Source organism: Colletotrichum karsti, assembly GCF_011947395.1.
Source record: "Colletotrichum karsti strain CkLH20 chromosome Unknown Scaffold14, whole genome shotgun sequence".
Taxonomy (NCBI): domain Eukaryota; kingdom Fungi; phylum Ascomycota; class Sordariomycetes; order Glomerellales; family Glomerellaceae; genus Colletotrichum; species Colletotrichum karsti.
The window spans coordinates 380,728-401,872 of NW_024065914.1; the positions used below are offsets into that span (position 1 = coordinate 380,728).

Consider the following 21,145-nt stretch of genomic DNA (forward strand, 5'->3'; position numbering starts at 1 on the left):
AGGCGGTAATTGGACGTGGGGTTGTTTTGGCGCGCGAATCTTCCTTTGTCGAATAGAGCAGCAGTCCAGCAGCGATCTGGGATTTCCACCTTATGTTTTTTCTACCGTAGTGTTGGTGTCATGGAGGAAGTTCTGACGGTAGCCCGAACAAAAAGGGGGGAAGCGAATGACGAAAGAGCGTCTGAAGAGGTAGAGTAGGTGGTGGTAGTCCAGGTGACGCTGGCCAGAGGCAGTGAGTGGCAGGCGACGATGATGCGGAGCTGGTGAATGGGGGGTGCGGCGGATGTCGGTAAGACAAGAGCTGCGCTTTTAGTGGGATTTCAACGATCGAGTGAGATGAAAGCGAGTGACGTTTCCGATTGATACGCGCGACGGGACAGCTTTTGGAGTCCTCGCGAGAAAGAATTGTCCGCGAAAATGACGAGGAAAAGTGATGCAGTATTTTTGGGGGAGAGTTTGAGGCGAGGTCGTAAAAAGAAGGGTGAAGGCGAAGAATAAGGTATAGGAGCCCGGTAAGGTAAGCGAGTGGGAAGGTGTGAGTAAGGTATCAGTAGGTGAGGTAGGTAGGTACCTAGGCGAGGTGAACGGTCGGCAGCAAGAGGTCGAAGCAGATGAGAAAGCGGCAGAGGGGGACGCTGGAGCTGGAGCTGGAGCTGGTGGTGCTGGTTGCTGCAGTGGTTGCTGGTACAGATGTGATCCAATTCTAGGTATTTGCTAGTAAAGCCATGGAATGCCAATGCAGCCAGTGAGCAAAGTCCAGGTCCAGGTAAGGGTCAAGGTCCAGGCCGGGCGCAGGTGCCCGTGTGCTTAAGGCGAGGTAAGGTGACTGGCTGTTGGGTTGGGGTCTGGAGGGGAGATGCAAGGTGCTGCAAAGTAATGTTAGGCAATGTGAAGTGCAAGTTAATTATAAACGAGGTGGTGTACAATGTGTGTGGTGCGAGTTGTCGTCACTGATGTGCTAGAGTGCTAATAACGAGTCCAGACCATTTCCCCTTTTGTTTTTATTGAACCTTTCTCTGCAGGTGCAGGTTGACTTGATATGGGAGTATCTCATATTGATTCCCCCAAGTAAATCTGCAAGATATGATAGAGCAGGTGAGTGCGAACAACTAAAACGAGTTATGCAATATCAGGGCCATCCAGTATATCATCTGGTGTTTGCTTGATGCCATGTCCTGCCATGCATGTCTGTTCTATGATGTTGGATGGGACACGGTTATCTGTACAGAAGCACCACATCCAAACCACTTTGACGACAGAAGCAGTGCCATCAAACAGCACCAGTACACACCACAGGGGCGACAATAGGCCCAACAAGCAATACGGGACGAATGACCTCAAGAGTCTTCAGAGTCCCTTGTCTCGACAGGGTCGTCGTCAGTCAGGTGTTCTGGTAGGGCAACCCCAGGGACCCCCGAAAGCGAGGATGAGCATGAGCATGAGGGGTGCCGGTGCCGGTGGACGAGATGGCGATCCAGTCACGGTGGCTGGCTCAGAAAATGCGTAGCGAATCCCCATCCCGTGCCATTGCCAGCATTCAAGACTCCAGTTTCTCGTTCTCATTCTCAGGGCCTAAACCGCAGCAGGGAAGACCACGGTATCTTGCCCTTATCCCGGCGGGAGGGCCAGGGCACAGGGCAGGGCTGGCCTGGTAAAGTATTGAGGGCGAGAAGACACACTCACACTCTCTTGGGCGCTCTCAGTGAGGACCGAACTTCTGAGAGTGAGACTGCAGTGTGAGTGAGTGAGGGCAACGAGGGCTCAGGGAACGGAGAGTGGGAGCGGATGTGGAAACTAGCAGTTTTCCCATTTTACCGTGAGGTCCAAGAGTGCAGCCCAGGCCCTCCCGAGTGGAGAGAGGGACGAGTCTCGACTCTGTAGCTGCAGCAAACAAAGTGTGCTACTGCTGCGCAGTTACGTGGGACGTGGGACGTTCAAGTTTGTTGCCGGGCTGTCACTGGCTCTGTTCGAGTGCCGCCCTGGTCACTGCCGGTCCTTGGGCGGTCTGCGGAACGGAACAGTGGACTGCCCTTGCCCTGCGAGGAGGGGAGGGGCATGCTAAGACGGGCGGCGGGCAACGGGGTGATTCGGGAGAGATGGGATGGGTTGATGACTTGTGCGTCGAGTCACTCACACGCTGCGGCCAGCGGAGAAGATACTTGGGAGCAGTTGAGGCGCATGTACTCCAACATTTGTTCAAAACTGAGGCTCAGGTCACCGCTGAATAACCTCACTTTTACTTTCAAAGGTGCTGTATTACACCGAGAAGTGAGGAAGGCACCTTGATGCGATACCTTAGGCAGGCACGAACTTGCAGGTTCCTTCGCACCTCCCCTGCCGGTGCTTGAACATTTTGGCTTTGTGGGTCAACGCCAGGAAGGATCGAATGGGAATTCGCCTGGGCCACCTGGGCCTCCTGGGTTCTGGGGGAAGTCAGAAGAGGGAAGGAGCCTAACGAGGAAAGGGTAGGGCCCAGAGACAGGAAGGGGTGGCCCTGCCGCTACAAAATGACCACACACTCAACTCGCTGGACTGACCAGAGACGTGGGGCCATCAGTAGGATTTTTGAATCAATAAACAATTTTTAGAGAGATGGCAATGGCTTTCCCGTGCTCCATGCTCCATGCTACTCCACGTCCATCACGGGCAGAGATTTTTCACGCGGCACGGCAAGGAAGGAGAATAAGGTGTGGCCACTTAGCCACTCAGGGCAGTCACTGCGGATACGGGTACTCTGACTCCCGTCTGTACTGTACTGCCAGAGTGAACATCGCCATCGTGTTATTGCATTTTACAAGCCGTTGTTGCATGCTGTTGTGCTGCTTGCTGTGCGTCTCGTTGGATGCTTACCAGTCTGTCATCTGCATCACGTCCAACCTCCGATGCCGACAAGGCCCCTCTTCCCCTCTTGAGCTCTCCTCCGACGACTTGACCGACGTCGTCAAAAGTCTCACGAGTCAAGTTCGGGCTCAGCTCCTGGTCACAGCCTCCAGAGAAAGGTGGCTGAAGATGGTTCATCCATGGTCATGGTCATTGCCCGTTTTGCGAGCTCCCGAGGCTGGAGCTTGGGGCTCCCGGAAATACAACAGAACTACTGGACGCAGTAAACAAAAGAAAACACTCGACATCCAACAATAAACAAATATGAGAAGCAAAACAAACACAGTCGCAGGGAGCAATCTCCCGTCGTCATCCTGTGTGCAGCAAACCATTGGAAACCATTCAAGGCCAAGCGTCGAATCAAGAAGTCCGTCTTATTAAATTACACCCGTCCGCCGTCAATGCCTGTCCAAATGCTGGAGTCGAGACTCGTGTTAGCTTCGCTGTCCTGTGCTGCTCCCTCCCAAGCCGCCGTCTTCGTGCCGTGATCCAGAGATCTCGAATTCACCATGCTCATCTCCCACAAACCCACATCCCGCTGGAAGCCCGCGTCGGTCCAAAGTCCAAGAAGTCAGCCCGGAAATGCTCGAGCCGACAAACATGCTATGGACAACTCAGTGACAACCACCAGCTAAATTTCAGAGCCAGGCAAATGCGCCGCCGAGGTACCTGCATTGGCATCTGCCTGCCTCGTCCAATCCAATCCAACGGCAACTGACAGACGCACCCCGGGTCTTCCTTCCTTCTCGATCATTTCCCTCCCACTGCAACCGCAAAAAAAGAAAGCAAAAAGTACCAACTGGCACGCGACTTCCGCTCCTTCAGGCCAGTAAGCAATTTATTTTGCCTATTTCCTATTCTCCAATGTCGGGAAGTCTCGTTCGCAACCCCAGCCGCATCATGCAACATTCAATATTCCCATCTCCAAATACAACAACGACGTGCCTCCTACATCATCAAAAACCGATTTGTCGATTCATCGCCCTCAATGTTTCATTTCATTCAGCCCACCGTCTCACCCGCCGACTTACGACAGAACTGATCACTGTTCCTTTGTTCGATGCTTCCACATATCGGACTTTGGATCCTGCTTCACTTCCGCGTACCTTACCCTGCTTTCGGCCGGTGGACCTTCTCGCCGCCCGTGTCGAACGAATCTCAGACCTGCCTTGATCGACCCTGCTCAGCTCGGTCGATGCTACTATCACCACATCAATACATCATTTCTGTCTCTATCTGGGTTCTTCTTTCGCCTGATGAGGACCGTCTCGTCACATCTTGGTCCCAGGTCGCACTCTCTTCCCTGGCCCGGCCTAAGCCCCAACCTCGAAAAGGGCAAAAGCTGCTGTCGATCTTTGGTCCAACCCCGAGCTAAGCCTTCTGCCGGATGAAATGTACCGGTGTTCGCCATGCCTCTCAATCGACGTCGTTGGTTCTCCAAGCAAGAACGCAGTCAACGCAGCCAGGTTCTACAGTAAGCTGTTCAAGGTGCTGGTGCGACATGGCGCTCTCGTAGGGCAGAGGCCACTACCACTACGTACACTCAGAAACAGAATCTCGAGCTCAGGTTATGCGCGCTCTACCTGACACCCGCATGTACCTCTGTTCGGTACAATGCAACGTCGAGAACCAAACCCTCAACCTCCGACGTCCTTTCCTTCGGTCCTGTCCGAGGTAGTACTGTCTCCTCCAAGGTTTTCATCAGAAATCCAAGAACCTCCATCTTGGATCAGAAAGCCAGACAGGACTTTGCCCGGCCGGTCACCCCAGACACCATGGCCAGATACCATGCCACTTCCAAGCAGCAGCCTGCAGCTCTCACCTGCGGCGAGCAAAGTCTAGCCTCCCAGCCCCTGGGTTGCTCTTCCGGCCTGCACTCCCGAACATGACAGCGGACCAATCGGCCAAAGAACCAAAGAACCTATCGACTTCAACTGGTCTGACAGCTTCGCCTGCTCACTCAGGACCCCCTTCTGCTACGTCCGAAAACTAACAAGTGAAGACGACAGACCGGATTCCCCTTCGACACAAAAACAAGCATGAGTCACTGCTCGCTAATTGACCTCAGGGACGCAGAGACGCAGCGCCACCCAATTACACCATCTCAATCCAACCCAAACGACCTCCACAAAGCCCAGATGCTGGATCTTGCCGAATATCCATCGGCCCAACCAATTGATCCTTACATGTCCATCTTCAGGGACTGGCGGGTCTGGTGGCTCCCAGATACACCCTCGCGACTTACAATTAAGAGGTGTTTCCAGCCATCTGGCGGTATCTAGCAAGTATCTTTATGGGAGTTGCCTGTGAGATGTCCCACTCGCAAGCTTCCACCCCCACAGCTACCCAATGACGTCGTGCATCTCCGACTTCGACGACGATGCCACCGTCTCCGCCAAGTTTATGTCAACGGCCTCAAGGCCTCGAAAGAGCTTGATGCGCCGATGCTCTTTCCGGCTTCTGTTACCTCCCGCGCTCCCGTCCAATATCGGCCTCTGCCGCCCGCGACCACCACGCCACGATGTACGTACTGTTGAGAGGACCCTTCATAATGCCGTCAATGAACTGCTACAGCCGAAACTGGGTTCATCCTGTATCCATAATTAGCACCAGAACCCTCCCTCATGCAGGGACGCACTACAACTTTTCCCACGTCAGAATGTGTGTTGCCTCAATACAGAACAAGCCTAGAGCTGCAAGTCTCGTGTAGCTCCCGCAGACTTTGATTTGCGGGGAGGAAGACAGAAATCGCCTCTTCCATCACTTGGGCATGACGAAACTTCCTGGTTCATTGTTTGCGCATTGCGGCCGGTCGGCCGAATGAGATGTGGCGCAGACCGATAGAGCCTCGTCATCTGGTCGCTGAATGGCCACATTGGGTCCAGTAGCAAAGACTGCTTCTCGTCACATTTTTTGGGACAAGACAACAAGACCGAGGTACTTGTAGCGAGGCAAACCCTTATGGGGCCCAGCAACAAAAGGTAGGTAAACCACAAGATGAACAAACTTAGTACTATACTTAGCACTCATATAAGAAGACTTAACTTCAGTTCAATATAAAGAAAAATCACCAAAACTCCAATAGGTATATACACTTTTCATTATGAATGGCTTCAACCATCACGGTCCCAGAGCCCTCCTATTTATAGAGCGATGTATCGGACGGGTGCCAGGCGAAATGGCGGTCGAAAAGGGGTCGAAAAGGGGTCGAAAAGCGGTCGACAAGTAAGTATAAAATGTTAGTTTCGGTAGCGGTATCAGTCAATAATAGACCGTGTCGAACAACCTGGCTGTTTCCTTGCGGGGGGAGCCACCCCAAGACAACAAGACCATGGTTTGAAGATGAATCGATCTACAGGAATCTGCAATACACCTGCAGTAAATGAAACAGACTAATTGTTGAAACGGAAGATTTATCCCGTGTCTGCAGGGCTGAATGGATAGCAACCATGCGCCCATACGAACCCAGATGCACCATGACAACTTCCCCTCCATGATAGGCAGCAGAAAATCCACATCCGAACCTGTTATTCCTGACGACGAACGCGGGGTAGAAGGCGGAAGAAGGAGGGCATAGCCACCACCTTCTGCATCATTATCTCTCTTTCTTCTCACGGCGCTGACTTGTCGTTGCGCGCTTTGGAAAGAAATGTGGAGGCTCGGAGCAGTCGGGCTCTCAAACTTGGCCACATGTCATGCGGAACTTGACGATAAGGGATACGAACATCGCCAACGCTGCGCGCCCATGTGGTTCAGTTGCCATGGTTTTTGAACCGTCTTTTGGGGCGATCGTGCGTTTGCGTGGACCTCCATCGATGATCGGCGCTCACGAGAAAGGGTGAAGCCTGTTTCTGGAGATGACAGTTCAACGTGCTCTCATGTGACGCCAGCTACCTTGGCACCACGAGCTTGCCAAGCTGGAGCGAATTTCGCATGGTTTGCGATCTTGTCATGGGTCGAAACGAACAGGCTCTGAACGTGATCAACCCAAGCTGACGGTTGACGCAAGCACTCTCACGAATCGGGGGCCACGGGCACCCGTAGAATCCTGCCCCCCGGGACGATCCTCGACTTTACTCAGCATCCGGCACGGCATCAATACGTCGTGACTAATCGGTTCCTGACTTCGCCTCATCTTTGCACCGGTTTACGCCTGCAAATTTCAGGTTGGGAGTAATGCTCAGAAGTAAGATTCATGAACATCGGACCTGGCTCCGTGGTTCCCAGCTGCCCTGCGTGGCGATGGTGCCTGAAAGATGCCAGCTGAAGATGAGATAGCGACGATATCCTTGCGGCTCTTACCACACCACCCAATCTCCCTCGGGGGGAAGCAACTACACTGCGAGCAAGGGTCGACGTTGGTATAGGAATAACGAAGCAAAATTCTTGTGCACAGAAACTATAGCCCAAGGCGTCGTCGCGTCTTGGGAGGTTCAGCCACGCCCAGGATTGAGCCGCAATCCTGGGGGGGCTTGGGAATGTCTCTGGCGTTGACTTACAATCCAGCCCCTAGGAAACGGCAAGGAACACGGCTTGCTCATCGAAGTCACTTCCATTTAGCCTCTTCATCGAAACAGAGAACATGCCGCTGCAGACACGACGATAACACAAAAAATAAGGATGACAACACGCAAGCATCCGAGCCTCGGTGAGACGCAGATGTGCCCCCCATCATCCGATAAGTCGTACACGCAGGAACAACAATCTATTCCAGTAATAGAGAGACGGACGTTCGGCAAGCTTTCGCCTTGCTTGGTGTCAGCCAGCAAAGGAACTCGGCTCAGCTCAGACCTTTTTTCCATAGGTAGTTGGATGGATGAACGACCTGCTGTGTTTCGCTGGTAGGTAAGACGATGATCAAGCAAGCCTCGGATGGTTTCACAAGGAGCGTCTGAGGAGATAGGACATGCTTCTTCTCTCTACCCCAGAGTGGGATCGACAACTTGACAAGGTGCTTTCTTAGTGCGAGCAAATCGTCACCTGGAGCCATCCGAACATTTGAACGGGCTTACACTAGAGAGTCGTCAGGCGTCCTTGTATCAGTTTGGCAGCCGGGACTCGTTGTTGCCAATGCTGTAATGTATGAACGTCTTACCTCAGGCGATCCGTGGAGACTATGCCCTCTATACGAAGAATTCACGAAAGTCCTAGATTGCAGTTGCTCATGTTGAGATGAAACTTCCACACGTGCGATAAATCCCCCATAGAATTAGAATCCAAGAGATGGTCCGTGCATCCACCTCGTGCACTGAGAGCTTCAGCCACCGTGGCTTGTCCACCCCTCCAACCCGACGACATCATCAGCTTCAGACACCCTGTCCATCCACGATTCCCGTCCGTCGTTGCGCAAAAGAAAAGATCCCGGCCTGGCCTAGAGCTCCGATACGAGACAGTTCCGAAAAGAAAAACAAGAGAAGGAAAGGAGAAAACAGACTCACCGAGTAACGGCGAAACCATGGCGAGGTTATCATCCCTGACGCACCACGCGCCGCCCGCCAGCTCGTCCCCGGAACGCGGCGCCGCGGAGCTGAGCCAGCTGCTCCGCCGGCTCGACCAGACGATCCTCCACGCCGACCAGGACCGCGAGAAGAGGTTGCGCGCGAGCGAGTTCGAGAGGGCGCGGTTGAATTCGGTACGTTATCGTCGCTGCCAGCAGACTCCCTCCTTCCCCCATTCAAAGGAGGGAAAAAGAGAGAGAGAGAGGACAACCGAGTAACTGACCGCCGCCTCAGAACCTCGAATACGCCCGCGGCCTCCTGACCCGCGTCGAGCAGGAGGCCCTCCACGTCAAGCTCCTCCCGCGGAGGCAGGACATGCAGGCCGACCTGAACCGCCAGCGGGAGCTGCTCGAGAGGCTGGTCGACCGCATGCACGACCTCGAACAGCTGCACGAGGACGGCGACGACGACGACGAGAACAACAGCTCCGACGACGGCGAGGACGTGCTCGCCGACATCATACCCACGCCCAGCGAGAGCATGGATAGTCGGTCGACGGGCGTTCCCACGGAGGATACCGGCGGCGAGGAGGACGAGGAAGATGGAGAAGAAGAGGAGGTGATACCGAGGCTCCCGGAACCCGTCACACCAGCGCCGGCGGCGGTCACGTCGGAATCATCATCATCACAGCAGCAGACAGGAACGGGAACGACTACATCACAGACCCTCCGCCCCCGCGGCCCCGCGCGGCCCTCGTCCCCAACATCAACATCCACGGCGACGGCGACGGCCACTGCGCGCGCAGCCCTCTTCGCCTCGCGGCGCAGCAACACCATCAAATCCACATCCTCGGGCGCGACGGGCGCGACGACGGCGACGGCGGAGGCGCTGCTGGACCAGCAGCGCGCGGAGCAGGACGCGCTGTCGGAGTCGATCCTCAAGATGGCGGGCGCGCTCAAGGCGAGCTCGCAGCGGTTCTCGAGCGCGCTCGAGGCGGACAAGAACGTGGTGGCGCGGGCGGGCGAGGGCATGGACCGGACGGAACGGGGCATGGACGCCGCGAGCAGGCGGATGGGCACGCTGCGGAAGATGACGGAGGGGAAGGGGTGGTGGGGGCGGATGATACTGTACGCGTGGGTGTACGGGTTGATGGTCGGGCTTGTGTTGTTGGTTTTTGTGATGCCCAAGTTGAGGTTTTGAGGCTTACTACTGGGTTTGCTGTTTTCGGGGCGTTCTGAGGATGGGGGGTTTGGAGGGGTTTATTGCATCAGCGTCAAGGGCGAGAATGGAATCTTTTGTGAAAAGAAGCAAATTTCTGGGTATCTCTTTCTATCTCGAGTCCCTAAAGTCGAATCAACTCGTGTGCAGTTATCTCGGGCTGGTATGAATCCTTCGGCCTGTCCAAGCACATCTCGACGCCCTTCCCCAAACCCAAGATTCGGCGCATTTCATCCAGGCCGCCCGTTCTAAATCTCCATTTCGCCGCCCTCCATCTCATCATCCTCCGAGACGGTCTGCTGTGACTCATCAGCGGAGTGCGAGCCCAACTCTCCCTGTCCGCCGCCGTCCGAGTCCATCATCTCGCAATCCTCCTGCTGAACCGTGCCGTCGGGGATGAGCATCGCGAAGGAGGACTCGTCCTGGACGACGTCCATACACATTCCGTCCGGGCCGCCACCAGTGGCACCGGCGGAGGCACCAGCCCGGTTGACGGCGTCCTCCTCCAGAATTCCCTTCATCGCGACCTCGGCCTTGAAATCGGCGGGCAGCTCGTCGTCGAAGAGTTCGGCCCAGGCGAGGCGGAGCTCGACGTTGAAGCGGACGGACTCGTCGTAGGTATAGAACACGGTCAAGTTGGTGCCGACGGGCTTTCCGCGGGTCTGGCATTCAGAAGTTAGCGCGTTTGTCTCTTAGAATCGAGGGAGATTGGGTAGGAGTTTCCGAGGGTCGGGATATGGAGCTTACGGGAGGTGTGTAGCTGAAGTCCGTCTCCCCTCCGGTCCCGGCCTTGAGGACCCGTTCGCGCCAGCCGTATCCGGTCTTGAGCCGGAAGAAGGCCTTGAACTTGTCGAACTGCGGTATGAAGACGTCCGGGGTCGGGCTGGAGCGGTCGACGCCCCGGGATCGCCAGATGCCGTCGTCTTTCTTCTGGTAGAGCTTGACGCCGAACCAGTAGAGGCGGGGCATGGCGTGGGACTCAAAGAGCTACGGTGGTGTTTCGGTCAGCTTTGAAAAGAGTATCTTGATGGCGGGTTGGCCCTGTTTGGTTTGTGGGACTTACGTAGAGCTCATACTTCTCGTGAAGGGCACCATCTTCGTTCCTCAAGGTTCTGAAGAGCTGGACCTCGTGACGGAAGTGCTTCTTGTCTGTGTAGACATGGTAGAGATCTATTGCAGATCAGGGATTAGTAGAGGAAACAAAACCTCAAAAGAAGACGTCCTGAGCTGGAGGTCGGGTTGTGAACCTACCAGGGTCGATCCAATAAGCCTGAAGCATCTGCGCGCGGATCCTGCGCTCTTCCTCCTGCTGCTGCTTGAGCTTCTCCTGCTCTTTCTCCATGGTGGCTTTGAAGTTGTAGTCCTTGAATGGCAGCTTTCTGTTGTCGGTGCAGCTGAACGTGAACCAGTCGATGTGAACGACGTGGACGGCCTTCTTGCCCCTTTTATGAGCCTCTTTGACTATACAACATAAGATATCATGGTTAGCGCAGCTGTAACTCTTTTTTCATCTGAGAATGTATGAAAAAGGAAGCTGTGATTTGAAAGGAATGGCGCGCATGAGTAGGTGAGGAGGAGGACTTTCTTACTTCTCTCATTCTTCTTCCTGTTTTTGAACTGCTCATCCGTGCAGAGAAGGTGCGTGACGTCGCCGTCCATCTTCTCTGTGAAGCGACCCTTGCGCAGCGCGGCCCAGCTCTTGAGGTCCTCGATCTTGTGCTCGTTGGGACCGGCAGCTGCGATGACGAGATCCTTGAAAATTGCTTTGACCATTTTGACTTGTGGGATTTGTCAAGTGTGGGTGTTGAATGAGTTTCTATTGCTGGAGAGGTACTTTGGGTGGAAGTTTCCACAGCTGGTGAAGCGGAAGATTGAATAGAGAAAAAAAGGTGATATTGATGTTGGTGAAAGAGATGATGGGATGGGAAAGTACTGAAGCTGGGGGAGGAACAGACCCAGACAGGAAAGAAGGATGTTCTTGAAAGAGACGAAGAGGAGGTGTGGAAGCTGGTAGAGTGTGAGTTTTGGCAACGGAAGAAAGATATCTATAAAAGATATACTTAAAGTTGTTGTAACTGGAAGAGGATGAGGTCCAATGGGGGGTGAATGATGTTGTGAGAGAGGTGAGAAGGAAGGTGGTGTTGTGGTTGGTGGAGGAAGAGATATACAAGAGCAGGGCTCAGGAAGAAGAACGAATTATATAGAACGAGCTTGAAGAGCAATGGAAGGAGCTGGAGCTGTTCGTAAAGATGGAAGGAGCTTAAAAAAAAGATTGCTAGTGAGAACATCAACTGAACCAGAATGGGAAGAAATTTTATGTCCCGTAGGTGTCAAAACAATACCCATGGGGGAAGGAGCTACTACGAGATCGAGTATGCATCAGAATATTTCGAACAATTCTCAACTAGAATGAGCAGCATCAAATCAGTCCCTGAATACAGAACGAGAGGACACTGGGAGTGAACAAACATCATGAACGCCCGTCTATGCCACGACAAGGTCATCAGAATCTCCGCTATCTTTTCTTAACTCTGTCATCATCTCAGACTACGGCATACGAGACGTTCGTCTCATGCCTCCATGCATATGTATGTCCCTGTATAAAAACTGCCATGCTCCTGTTGTCACCGGTCCTAAAGGCACCATCTCGACAGAACCACAGTTCTCCGATGTCCAGACACATCAGAAGAGATAGCTTGGTACGTACAATGCCAAATGAGGTTTTTCACGCCCACGAATATCACTAGACTGAGCAAACGGTCCAGAACGTCATGGGAGAAACGGGGAGCATGGCAAGAGCAAAAGGTCCAATCCGTCACCCTCGGAATCCAAAGAGGGCGCACTCCAAGGTCGCTGGACTTGATCCCGGCGATTTAAGCTAAGTTCCGACGTCCATCAGATATTAGCTCTATCTCCTAGAAGATCCTGAGAGATGACCAAAAATTCTAAGCACACAGATCTAGGAGTAATATTTAACACCTCAAGCTGAATAGCCGCAGACGACATTGGCATGATATCATCAAAAGCAAAGTCATGGCTGGAACGTTTTCTCAGTTTTGACACTACTTAAAAGTCAGGCGGATCTAATGTCCGCCGGCAGTACCTCAAAGGGCATGCAACAATCACCCGTTCGTGTCCAACGCTCCGCCTTCTCAGTAGGATAACCATATCCCGTATATCATCCTTCCGTGGCCATCCTGGCATGAGAAGAACACAATGAAAGCCAAGCTGCTATGCCGGTTCAAGGTCCTGTGATCCCCCTTCCTTGCCCTTGTGTGGAAGCCAAAGAAAATACAAGTTACTCCGCTTCCGCGGAAGAAAAAAAGCCTCGCCGTCTCGATTTCCCAACGCCGAGAAAATAGACATGAATGAAAAGCAAAATGACATGGACCGATGATGTTCCGGTTTCCATTCCCCAACGCCGATGTATGAAACTAAAGTCGAGGTCGCAGACCTGTTCCCCTGGTGGATATCTCTGAAAACACCGTCCACGATCCACTGACCAGGGATCCTCCAGGTCCTTGTAAAGCAAATGTTCGTAAGCCGTGAGGCAAAAAGTGTTGTTTTTAGGTCGTTCCAGTCAAGATGGACCACGACTCTGGTGTGCCGCCTCTAACGTTTAGGAGGCGTACGAAGGCACACTGCGTGGCGTGACGTCGCCGCTCCGCTTACGTGCAGGCAGCTGGGCAGCCTGTTGAGATCGCGATGCCTCAGCGATCATGGCCATCTTCTTGCGGACAGTTGACAGGCGGCCGGTAATCATTTGGATCACTGTGAATTGTTAGATGCATGATTCGTGACTTTGGAGTGATGATCACTTACTCCGATTGACAACCTGCTGGTCATCGCTGTCCAGGTCGCTAGATACCTCCTCTCGGATAAGTTCCTTACCCGAACCGGAGTACCTGCGCTTGATTGTGTCCTCATCGTTATCCAAGACAGCCTCAAGCATGCGAATAGCCGTGACGTAGTATGTGACGCAACCCTCAAGATTCTCATTCGTGATTTCGTCAATCGCTGCTGTGCGGCTCATCTCCAGGGCTCGATCGTACATGAGCTTCTCCGCGCTGATGCCCGGCGTAAGGTAGACATCTCTCGTCCCAGACGTGGCCGAGGAAGCAGACTCTCCGCCGTGGTTGCTAGGATGGCTCGGGTGGTCGTCAGGTAGCTTTTGCTGCACAGCAATGAGCTTCAGCCGGACAATCTCTGTCTTCTCCAGGACTTCGTTAAAGCGATTTCGCACCCATTGCACGGTCGAGTTGATTCGCTGGGCGTGGGTTTCTTTCGACACCTCGGCCGCAGACACACCCGTCACGTCGCCGCGCGTCTTTCGTGTCCACCACAGGCTTGCAACATCCATGGCTCTAGCCAACAGCGTGAGGGCCTTGACATAGAGAACCAAAGCTTCCTCCGATAGGAGAACCTCGGCCTCGATGGTGAGACCGTCCTCTTCATCGGTGATTTGGTCTGCAGGCGTGCCACCCAGCCCGTGATCCATCGACGGGGCAAGGGGAAACAGTTGCTTGTACTTGACTTCGGCAAATCCGTAGACGCAGTCGCTGCGGTGCGCAAAGTCTTGAATAAGTTTCACGGCCCGAGCATCATCATCGGCCGGGGCACTCTGCTTGCCATCACCGATAAGGCCGACCGGGCCTGAGGGTGTTGGGTATGCGGGGAAGGGGCTGTACAACGGCGGAGAGGCACCCTTACTTCCCAGGACGTGCTGTGGCACCTTAAAGCCAAAGAGACGCACACTGGCGTCCGAAATCGCCTTGGCGATGAATCCTTGAGTTGTTGGGCTGGCAGAGAAGTTCTTGCCATCGTAAGAGTCGCGGCGATCATGTCCTGAACGCCCCTTGCCCTGCGCGATCTGGACAGCATTGGAGGGCTGAACGCGCCCCGCTCCGGTAGTTGACGTCGGAGGGCCCTGTTGCGTCGCACGGCGAATCATCTGGCCAGTCTTGGGCGATATGGATGTGAGACGTGGGTTGGCTGCCATCTCATCCGCGAAGGCGTTGACTTCCACGTGTTTCTTTTCGACAACGACGTAATCCCTCTCAAAAGCGACATCTTGAGCTGCCTTTTCTTGCTCTGTCATGCTCCTCTCGGTGACTGGACGAAGCCTTCTCTCGTTCAGGTACGAAGTCGGCGGTGAAGCTGATGCCCGAGGGGCAGGCCGGTTGAGCGACGCATTAGAGAGTCTGTGGGTTCGGGTAGGTGCTGAAGTGGAAGGCTGAGGCATAGGAGGACGTCGGATACCCAGTCCATCTCCAGCATCCTGCACTGGTGTCTGGCCAACACGGGCTGGGGCCTCAGATGCCCCTTGCTGAGGACGACCCTCATTCGGACCGGACAATTTGGGGGACCTCAGAGGTTTCTCACGGGGCGATTTCGGTGGCTCACCTTCCTCCCGCGAAGCCTCATTTTCAGCTTGCCGGCGGAGGGACAATCGCCGAGACAACGATGACGTCGAGTCTGACCTGCCGAGAGATCGAAGGTCTCTTGAGGCCTTGATTTCAGACTTAGGGATATCGTCCTCAACCACGCCAGGAATTGGGCCGACGAGGATGGGATCATTGAAGAAGTCCTCAAATCTCATTCGCTCGACGGGGTTCCGCGTGAGAAGCTTGCTGATGAGTTTCACCAGCTCCTTACTGACCACAAGTTCCTTGGGGTACTTAACCCGGTCTTCAGCAGCTTCGATCTTACGGAGCAACTCAACGTGGTTTCTAGCCCGGAAAGGAGGGCGTCCGGTGATCATTTCATAAAGCACAGTGCCGACGGACCAGAGATCGGCCTTGGCATCGTACCGCTCGTACCGAAGGATTTCGGGGGCCATATACAATGGTGATCCGCAAAGAGTGTCGGCAAGCGAGGTCGAGGGCAAGACGCGAGCGAAACCGAAATCCGCAAGCTTCAGCATCGGTAGAGAGGCCAGGCCGGCGTTCGGAATCAGGGAGTCTTGACTGCCTGTCAAGATTGGACGAGAGTGTTCGTCTCTGAATCTGGGCGACGGAAGAAGAAGCAGGTTCTGTGGCTTGACATCTCGGTGGACGTAGTTCTTTTCGCGCAAGAACTTCAAGGCGCTACCGAGCTGCTGCAAGAAATGGCGTGTGACCACTTCGTGGAGGCCCGAGTTGGGCGTTACGGGGTATTTTCTCGCCATGTCGTGTGTAGCAGGATGAGAGCTGAGCTTGTCTCGCTTCTTGATGAAGAGAGACAGATCACCAAGCTCGCAGTATTCCATGACAAGGTTGATGTGCGTCGCAGATTCGACGCAGTCGTGCAAAGCGACGATATGAGGATGGCGGAGGGTCTTGAGGATCTGGATCTCGCCGTACAAATTCTCCCTGAGCTTGTTGTTCAGACGTCCCATTTCGACCGACTTGATAGCTACGGTAGCTTTGGAACTCTGAAAAGACAAACGTTAGATCCTTGAATCTTTGAGGTATGAGCCACTCCTCATCCATACGCCTCGGCGCAACAGGAGAAGCCAACCTTCAGAAGGCTGTAGAGAAGCGTAGGAGCGCACGAACCTTGTGATGGCCACTATATACCTGGGCGAAGCTGCCCTTGCCAATTTCACCACCGATGACAAAATCCCCGATAGAGGCATCGCCTTCGCGTCGCCTGCGCCCAGACGAGGTCGGGAGCCGGTCCGCCATGTTGATGTCCTGTTGAGGTTGTCAAGAACAGGGGCGAAGTCGGGGAGGATAGATTCAGGCCGGGGCCTATGCTATGCGAAAGACGTCGGCGGCGTGTGGCGGCGTCATGTACACATTCAGGTTCGTGGGAGCAGGCAGCGTCGTTGGGGTCGAGATGGTCAAATGGTTGTGTAAATAGTCGAGATAGAAACAAAGGAAGCAGGCCGGTCTTCGAGCAACGACCAGAACCCTGAGTGTGTCGCTTCGGCAAGATAGCTAGGGACCGTAGAAAGGGCGGCAGCTATCCGATAGGTCGGGAGTGCACGCGCACCAGGTCGATGCAGAATCGAGGATGCGCTCAAAGGGTGGAAGCGGGGACCGTCGTGACGTCCGTGGGCAGCGAGTGCAGGAAGGCGGCGGTATCGTCTCGACAACACAACCGGGAGGTAGAAGAGAGAGGCCAAGGTCGGCTGAAAGACGAGAGCGTTGCGGTTTATGTTGGTTGGTTGGGTAGAGCGGCGATCGGAGGTTAAGAGGGAGGCGTGGAAGGGTATCGAGTTGTGACTAATACAGATGGACGGTGAGCGTTAGAACAAGAAGCTAGCCCGGGGAATGGAAGTACCCAGCCGTTTGAGGCTCTGGGAAAAGGTGCTGGGGAGAGTTTGCAGCAAAAGACTGGAGGAATGTACCTTTTTGGAACAAGAGTCAGGCAAGGTCCAAGGTCAAGTTAATGACTCGGAGCTATCAAGGACGCAAGTGTTTGTACTTGATTTGTACCCTGATGGCGAAGCGGGAGGTGTAGAAAGCAAACGGCGGTACAAACGACGGGAGGGCCAGGAAGTATGACTGACTGACTGTCGGTGTGTTTTGTACAAAGCGAGAAGAGGGAAGAGGGCAGAGAAGTCGAGGGAGGTCGTGGGTGTGGAACAGACGGGGGGAGGGAACGGTAGGACCGGTGAAGGGAGAGCGGTCGAGATAGAAGTCGAGGTCGAGAACGGAGGAAGAGAAATATGGCGGTCGGAAGAGAAGTACGAGGGCAGAGAGGGCATAGATGAAGGGACGCGCCGAGGAGGAGTGACAGGTGCAGCAGGAACAGAGACAAGTGACGAGGATGGATGGGATGGGGCCAGGGACTAAGGTAGCGACCGGGACAGTGAGTGGATAAGACGTGCAAGGCCGATTAGATAGCGACAAGGTGGATGCACCTCAGCGTGGAGACCACACCTTGTGGCCCGTGGAAGTGGATGTGGATGGTTGATGTGATGCGATGCGATAAAGGGTAGCACCTCGACGTTTAGCGGCACGGTAGCGCCAGATGATAGTCCCAGGTTGGCAGACGGGAGGGAGCTGTGAGTGTGTGACCCTTCTTGTTCTGGCAGGACGCAAAGTAGTTTAAGGCATCAGGGCATGTAGGTAGACTTTTGGGGTGTTGATCTGCTCTGAACCCTTGGTTGTTGTTGTGGTGTATTCCTAGCAGTACTCTGTATCCGTAGGCCGTAGCACACACACCCATGGACCGGGATGTGCGCAGCGGTGGATATTGAAAGCGATATGCGATGCGATGTGATGCTGCCGGGTGGGACAGCAGGAAACGCAAAAGACCGTCGTCCACTATGAGTTGGATCTGGACTTGAGTTACGTTAGGTTGTCTGATGTCTTTTTGGAGGGGGAAAGAAAGGGAGAGGGGGTAGAAAAAGGGATATCAGCAGCAGCAGGCGCAGCTGTGTCGCGGGTGATGTGATTCGATCAAGATGATGCGTGAGAAAGCAAAAAAGGGCAGGGCAACCTCCTCGAAATGACATCCAGTGACCACATTCAACAAGCAAAGCGGCGGCAACAACAGCCTGAGTGACCCTTGAGTTCGGGGCTCGTGATGCGCTGCGCAGCGGTCGATGTGGAGAAGTTCAGGGTACGTATCTTGGCTCAGTATCAGTATCAGCCCGGTACGTTCCTCTGCACCATAGGTACCTTAGGTAGGTACTTGCCGCTCCGGAACAACCAATGCAGGTGCACAGCAGCCGCCCCGCTCGTATCCTCGTGGTCACTGGTCAGGGGTCCTATTGGTGGTGGGACGAGCATGTCATTGGTGAGGGATACCTGGGCTGTACAAGTCCGGTCTCGGTCACGCAGGAAGCGAAGTAGGGGTGCTGGCTGCTGCAGCACTAAAATGCCATCATGGCGCGATAAGGCTCATGTATCGCGATAAGACACCTGCACTTTCACGTCCTCTTCCTTCTGTTGCCAGGCACTTCCAGTCTTTCCCATGTTTTTCTACTTGTCTCTATTTGCCGCTAATTACCTGCCTACCTACCTCAAGTTAACGCAGCAGCTAATTCCTACTGTTGCCGCAACAGTGATGGAGAAAAAAAAAGGGTATCTTCTTCCTTTCCCGCCGCTGCCGTTTCGGTGTTTGCATCTGCTGCCTCCACTCCTCCGAGCTCGCCTAACTTCCGTGTTTGGGAAAGCGCCAGTCTTCCATCTAACACGCAGACCAGACAGAGTACGGCATTCTGCACCTTTCAGATCCCGTTCCAGCCATTTCACGAGGCAAGACAGTTGATCAAGACAAACAGCCAGACAGAAAGACAGAGACTGTCTGACCGGGTGTTCACAGAGGACTCGGGTAGCTTCAGCTCTGCAGCCCAAGCAGGGCGATACACTTTCTCTGCTGGAACACCTTTCGCCTGGCCGCTCGTCCCTTCTGAGCATTTCATCATTACGTCGTCGACGTGACAGAGACCCCGGTCTTCGGACCTTGGGACCCCATCTCCAACTTTCTCCCCATCTCATTCTCGCTGTCTCTCCCGACCTCCGCCAGGGTATTCCCCTCCCCCAATACCCTCTCTCCTCACTAACAATTCCCTCCAACCCAGCACACCTTACGGATACTTCAATGCACGCACTTTGACACCACTTTGAATGACTCTAGCGACCCTCTCTCCCCTGTAGCAGCTTTCTGAGATGGAACCTTCTCCACCTACCTCACCCTACCTCACCCTACCGGATACCCAACAGCCTGCTAGGAACGAGACCGCAGGCTCGACCTCACCGATCAAAGGGACGAATGACAAGTCTTCAACTCATTCCACCCGCCCTTCCAGACGCACGCCAGAACGCCCAAACGCATGAAGCTCTTCCGCTGCTACCTGCCACTGCGCTGCCACCCGGTCGCAGAAAATGCCCAAGGCACGTACAGTAAGGTACTCGACAGTGGGATACGCGGCGTTTCCGTCAAGCTCTGAGCCAAGATGAAGTACCGGTACTTCTACCCCCTACCGCGGATACTACCTAATGCACGAGCACTGTATCGACGGTACACTCAGGGACGCTCGCATCGATCTGTTGTCTCGCTGTCGACTCGACGGGACGGGACCTTGATAGACGCCGCGCTATCCTTATCGTATTCCTTCTCGCAGGATACAACAGGGCAGACATGTGCGTCCAGACAGACGAATCCTCGCTTCTCATGTGAAGACAAACATCGACTAGCCAGCTGTCTCCCGTCACCAAGACGAACCATGTCAAAAAAGGACGACGGATTAAATCGTTTCGACGACCCAACTGCCTCATGTCAAGCCACCGCAACTTCCAACGTCGAGTTCCATCATCCCGCTGAGCCATGGCGCCATCGCGCCATCTTGCGTTCCACTGCCGCCCGCCCGGCCACAATTCAGCCAAAGTCAAAGCGAACTGGAGCTGTAGTCTTGTCGACTTGCTGATGGTTTCCATGTGGTTTCCGGAGTCGACTGCAACCGAGTCTCGTCATTGTTGGTCCATCACCTCGAAACATACAAAGTACATGCCTCACTGCGTACTGTGAAGTACGGAGTAGGTTTTGGTCCAAACAACACCCCTTGTCAGATCCAATCGACATCTGGTCCAATGTTGACTAACGGCAAACGCAAGCCAGCCCCATACTTGCAACGAACTTTGCGCATTCACGTCCTCTGCAGCCCAGCACTCTCGTCGACTGAGATGGTTAAACGACACTTCCTTCACTCACCTCATATCACCGCACGTCGTTAACTAAGGTTGCCGCATGCTCTGGCTTCGGTTCGCCCTGCTGCTTGCCTCACCCCATGCCAGCATCCTACACTACTACGTACATCACCTCGCAGGTTCTCAGGCCTCAGGCTCGCACTCTCAACAAATCGCCAAGTCAGGTCGCCAGTCACCTTGTTCATGAGGCTGCTCGTCCTTCTGCCTGGCGCCAGCTGCCACTCATCCAGCCAACCGGATCGCGACCTTGGACGGCCCTGTCTGCTCCATCGGCAGGAAACGACTTTGTCCACTTTTGCGTTTCTTCAAGTCTACGCATCGTGTCAAGTATTAGCGCTGACCGTGGCTTTCCGGTTTCCTTCCTGTCTGATGGGACGAGACAGCACGCAGACGTCTCCAAAACGACAATCAACACGACACGACAACTACAATGTCACCATAATCGGGGCCTCGGGGATCAAATAAACTGCAACTGCCTTACTCGAATATGCATGGCTCAAACAACTCATCAGCCAACAGGAACCTCGCCCACCCCCCCTGCTCTCGCCAACGTCCACTACCGCAAAGTACCGTGCCGCACTGGCAACCACGACGACGCACAAGTGCCCCAGGCCAACACATCTCCGAGTCCTTGATCGTTCGCTGTTCAATGGCGTGGTTGTGCTCTCTTATCGTCCTCTCGTCCCAATTCATACGCCAGTGCTTATCTGTCGACGGCCATAGGCAACCGTCGACGTGGGCACGCAAGTCATTCTCGTTTCGTTTTCTCCCATCTTTTAACATATCTGTATTATGCCCTACCAAAGTGCTCGCACGAACCACTTTCGAGCCCAAAGTCATCAACAAGTCCAGACTCTCAACGTCCCCCAGTCCCTTTGATGCCCCAGGCTTCACTCTCTCAACGCGTCAAAAACCCTGTTTTGGGTCCCATGAAACCCGTTGACATCACCGACTTTGGTCTCGAAT

The 21,145-nt window shown here is 54.2% G+C and overlaps 3 protein-coding genes across 3 annotated transcripts; 1 reads left to right on the top strand and 2 right to left on the bottom strand.

Annotated features, from left to right (window-relative positions):
• Window positions 1-8,335: 8,335 nt before the first annotated feature.
• On the top strand, window positions 8,336-9,518 carry CkaCkLH20_05062 (synaptobrevin; the record flags this gene model as incomplete). Its single annotated transcript, XM_038887781.1, has 2 exons — window positions 8,336-8,512; window positions 8,613-9,518. 2 exons carry the CDS (start codon window positions 8,336-8,338, stop codon window positions 9,516-9,518), a joined length of 1,083 nt encoding a protein of 360 aa, XP_038746823.1.
• Window positions 9,519-9,784: 266 nt separating this feature from the next.
• CkaCkLH20_05063 (uncharacterized protein) lies at window positions 9,785-11,309 on the bottom strand (the record flags this gene model as incomplete). Its single annotated transcript, XM_038887782.1, has 5 exons — window positions 9,785-10,198; window positions 10,284-10,523; window positions 10,600-10,706; window positions 10,788-10,997; window positions 11,126-11,309. The coding sequence occupies 5 exons, from the start codon at window positions 11,307-11,309 to the stop codon at window positions 9,785-9,787; spliced, it is 1,155 nt and encodes a 384-aa protein (XP_038746824.1).
• A 1,846-nt stretch (window positions 11,310-13,155) lies between these two features.
• CkaCkLH20_05064 (serine threonine protein kinase) lies at window positions 13,156-16,201 on the bottom strand (the record flags this gene model as incomplete). Its single annotated transcript, XM_038887783.1, has 3 exons — window positions 13,156-13,307; window positions 13,359-15,948; window positions 16,094-16,201. 3 exons carry the CDS (start codon window positions 16,199-16,201, stop codon window positions 13,156-13,158), a joined length of 2,850 nt encoding a protein of 949 aa, XP_038746825.1.
• Between the last annotated feature and the right edge of the window lie 4,944 nt (window positions 16,202-21,145).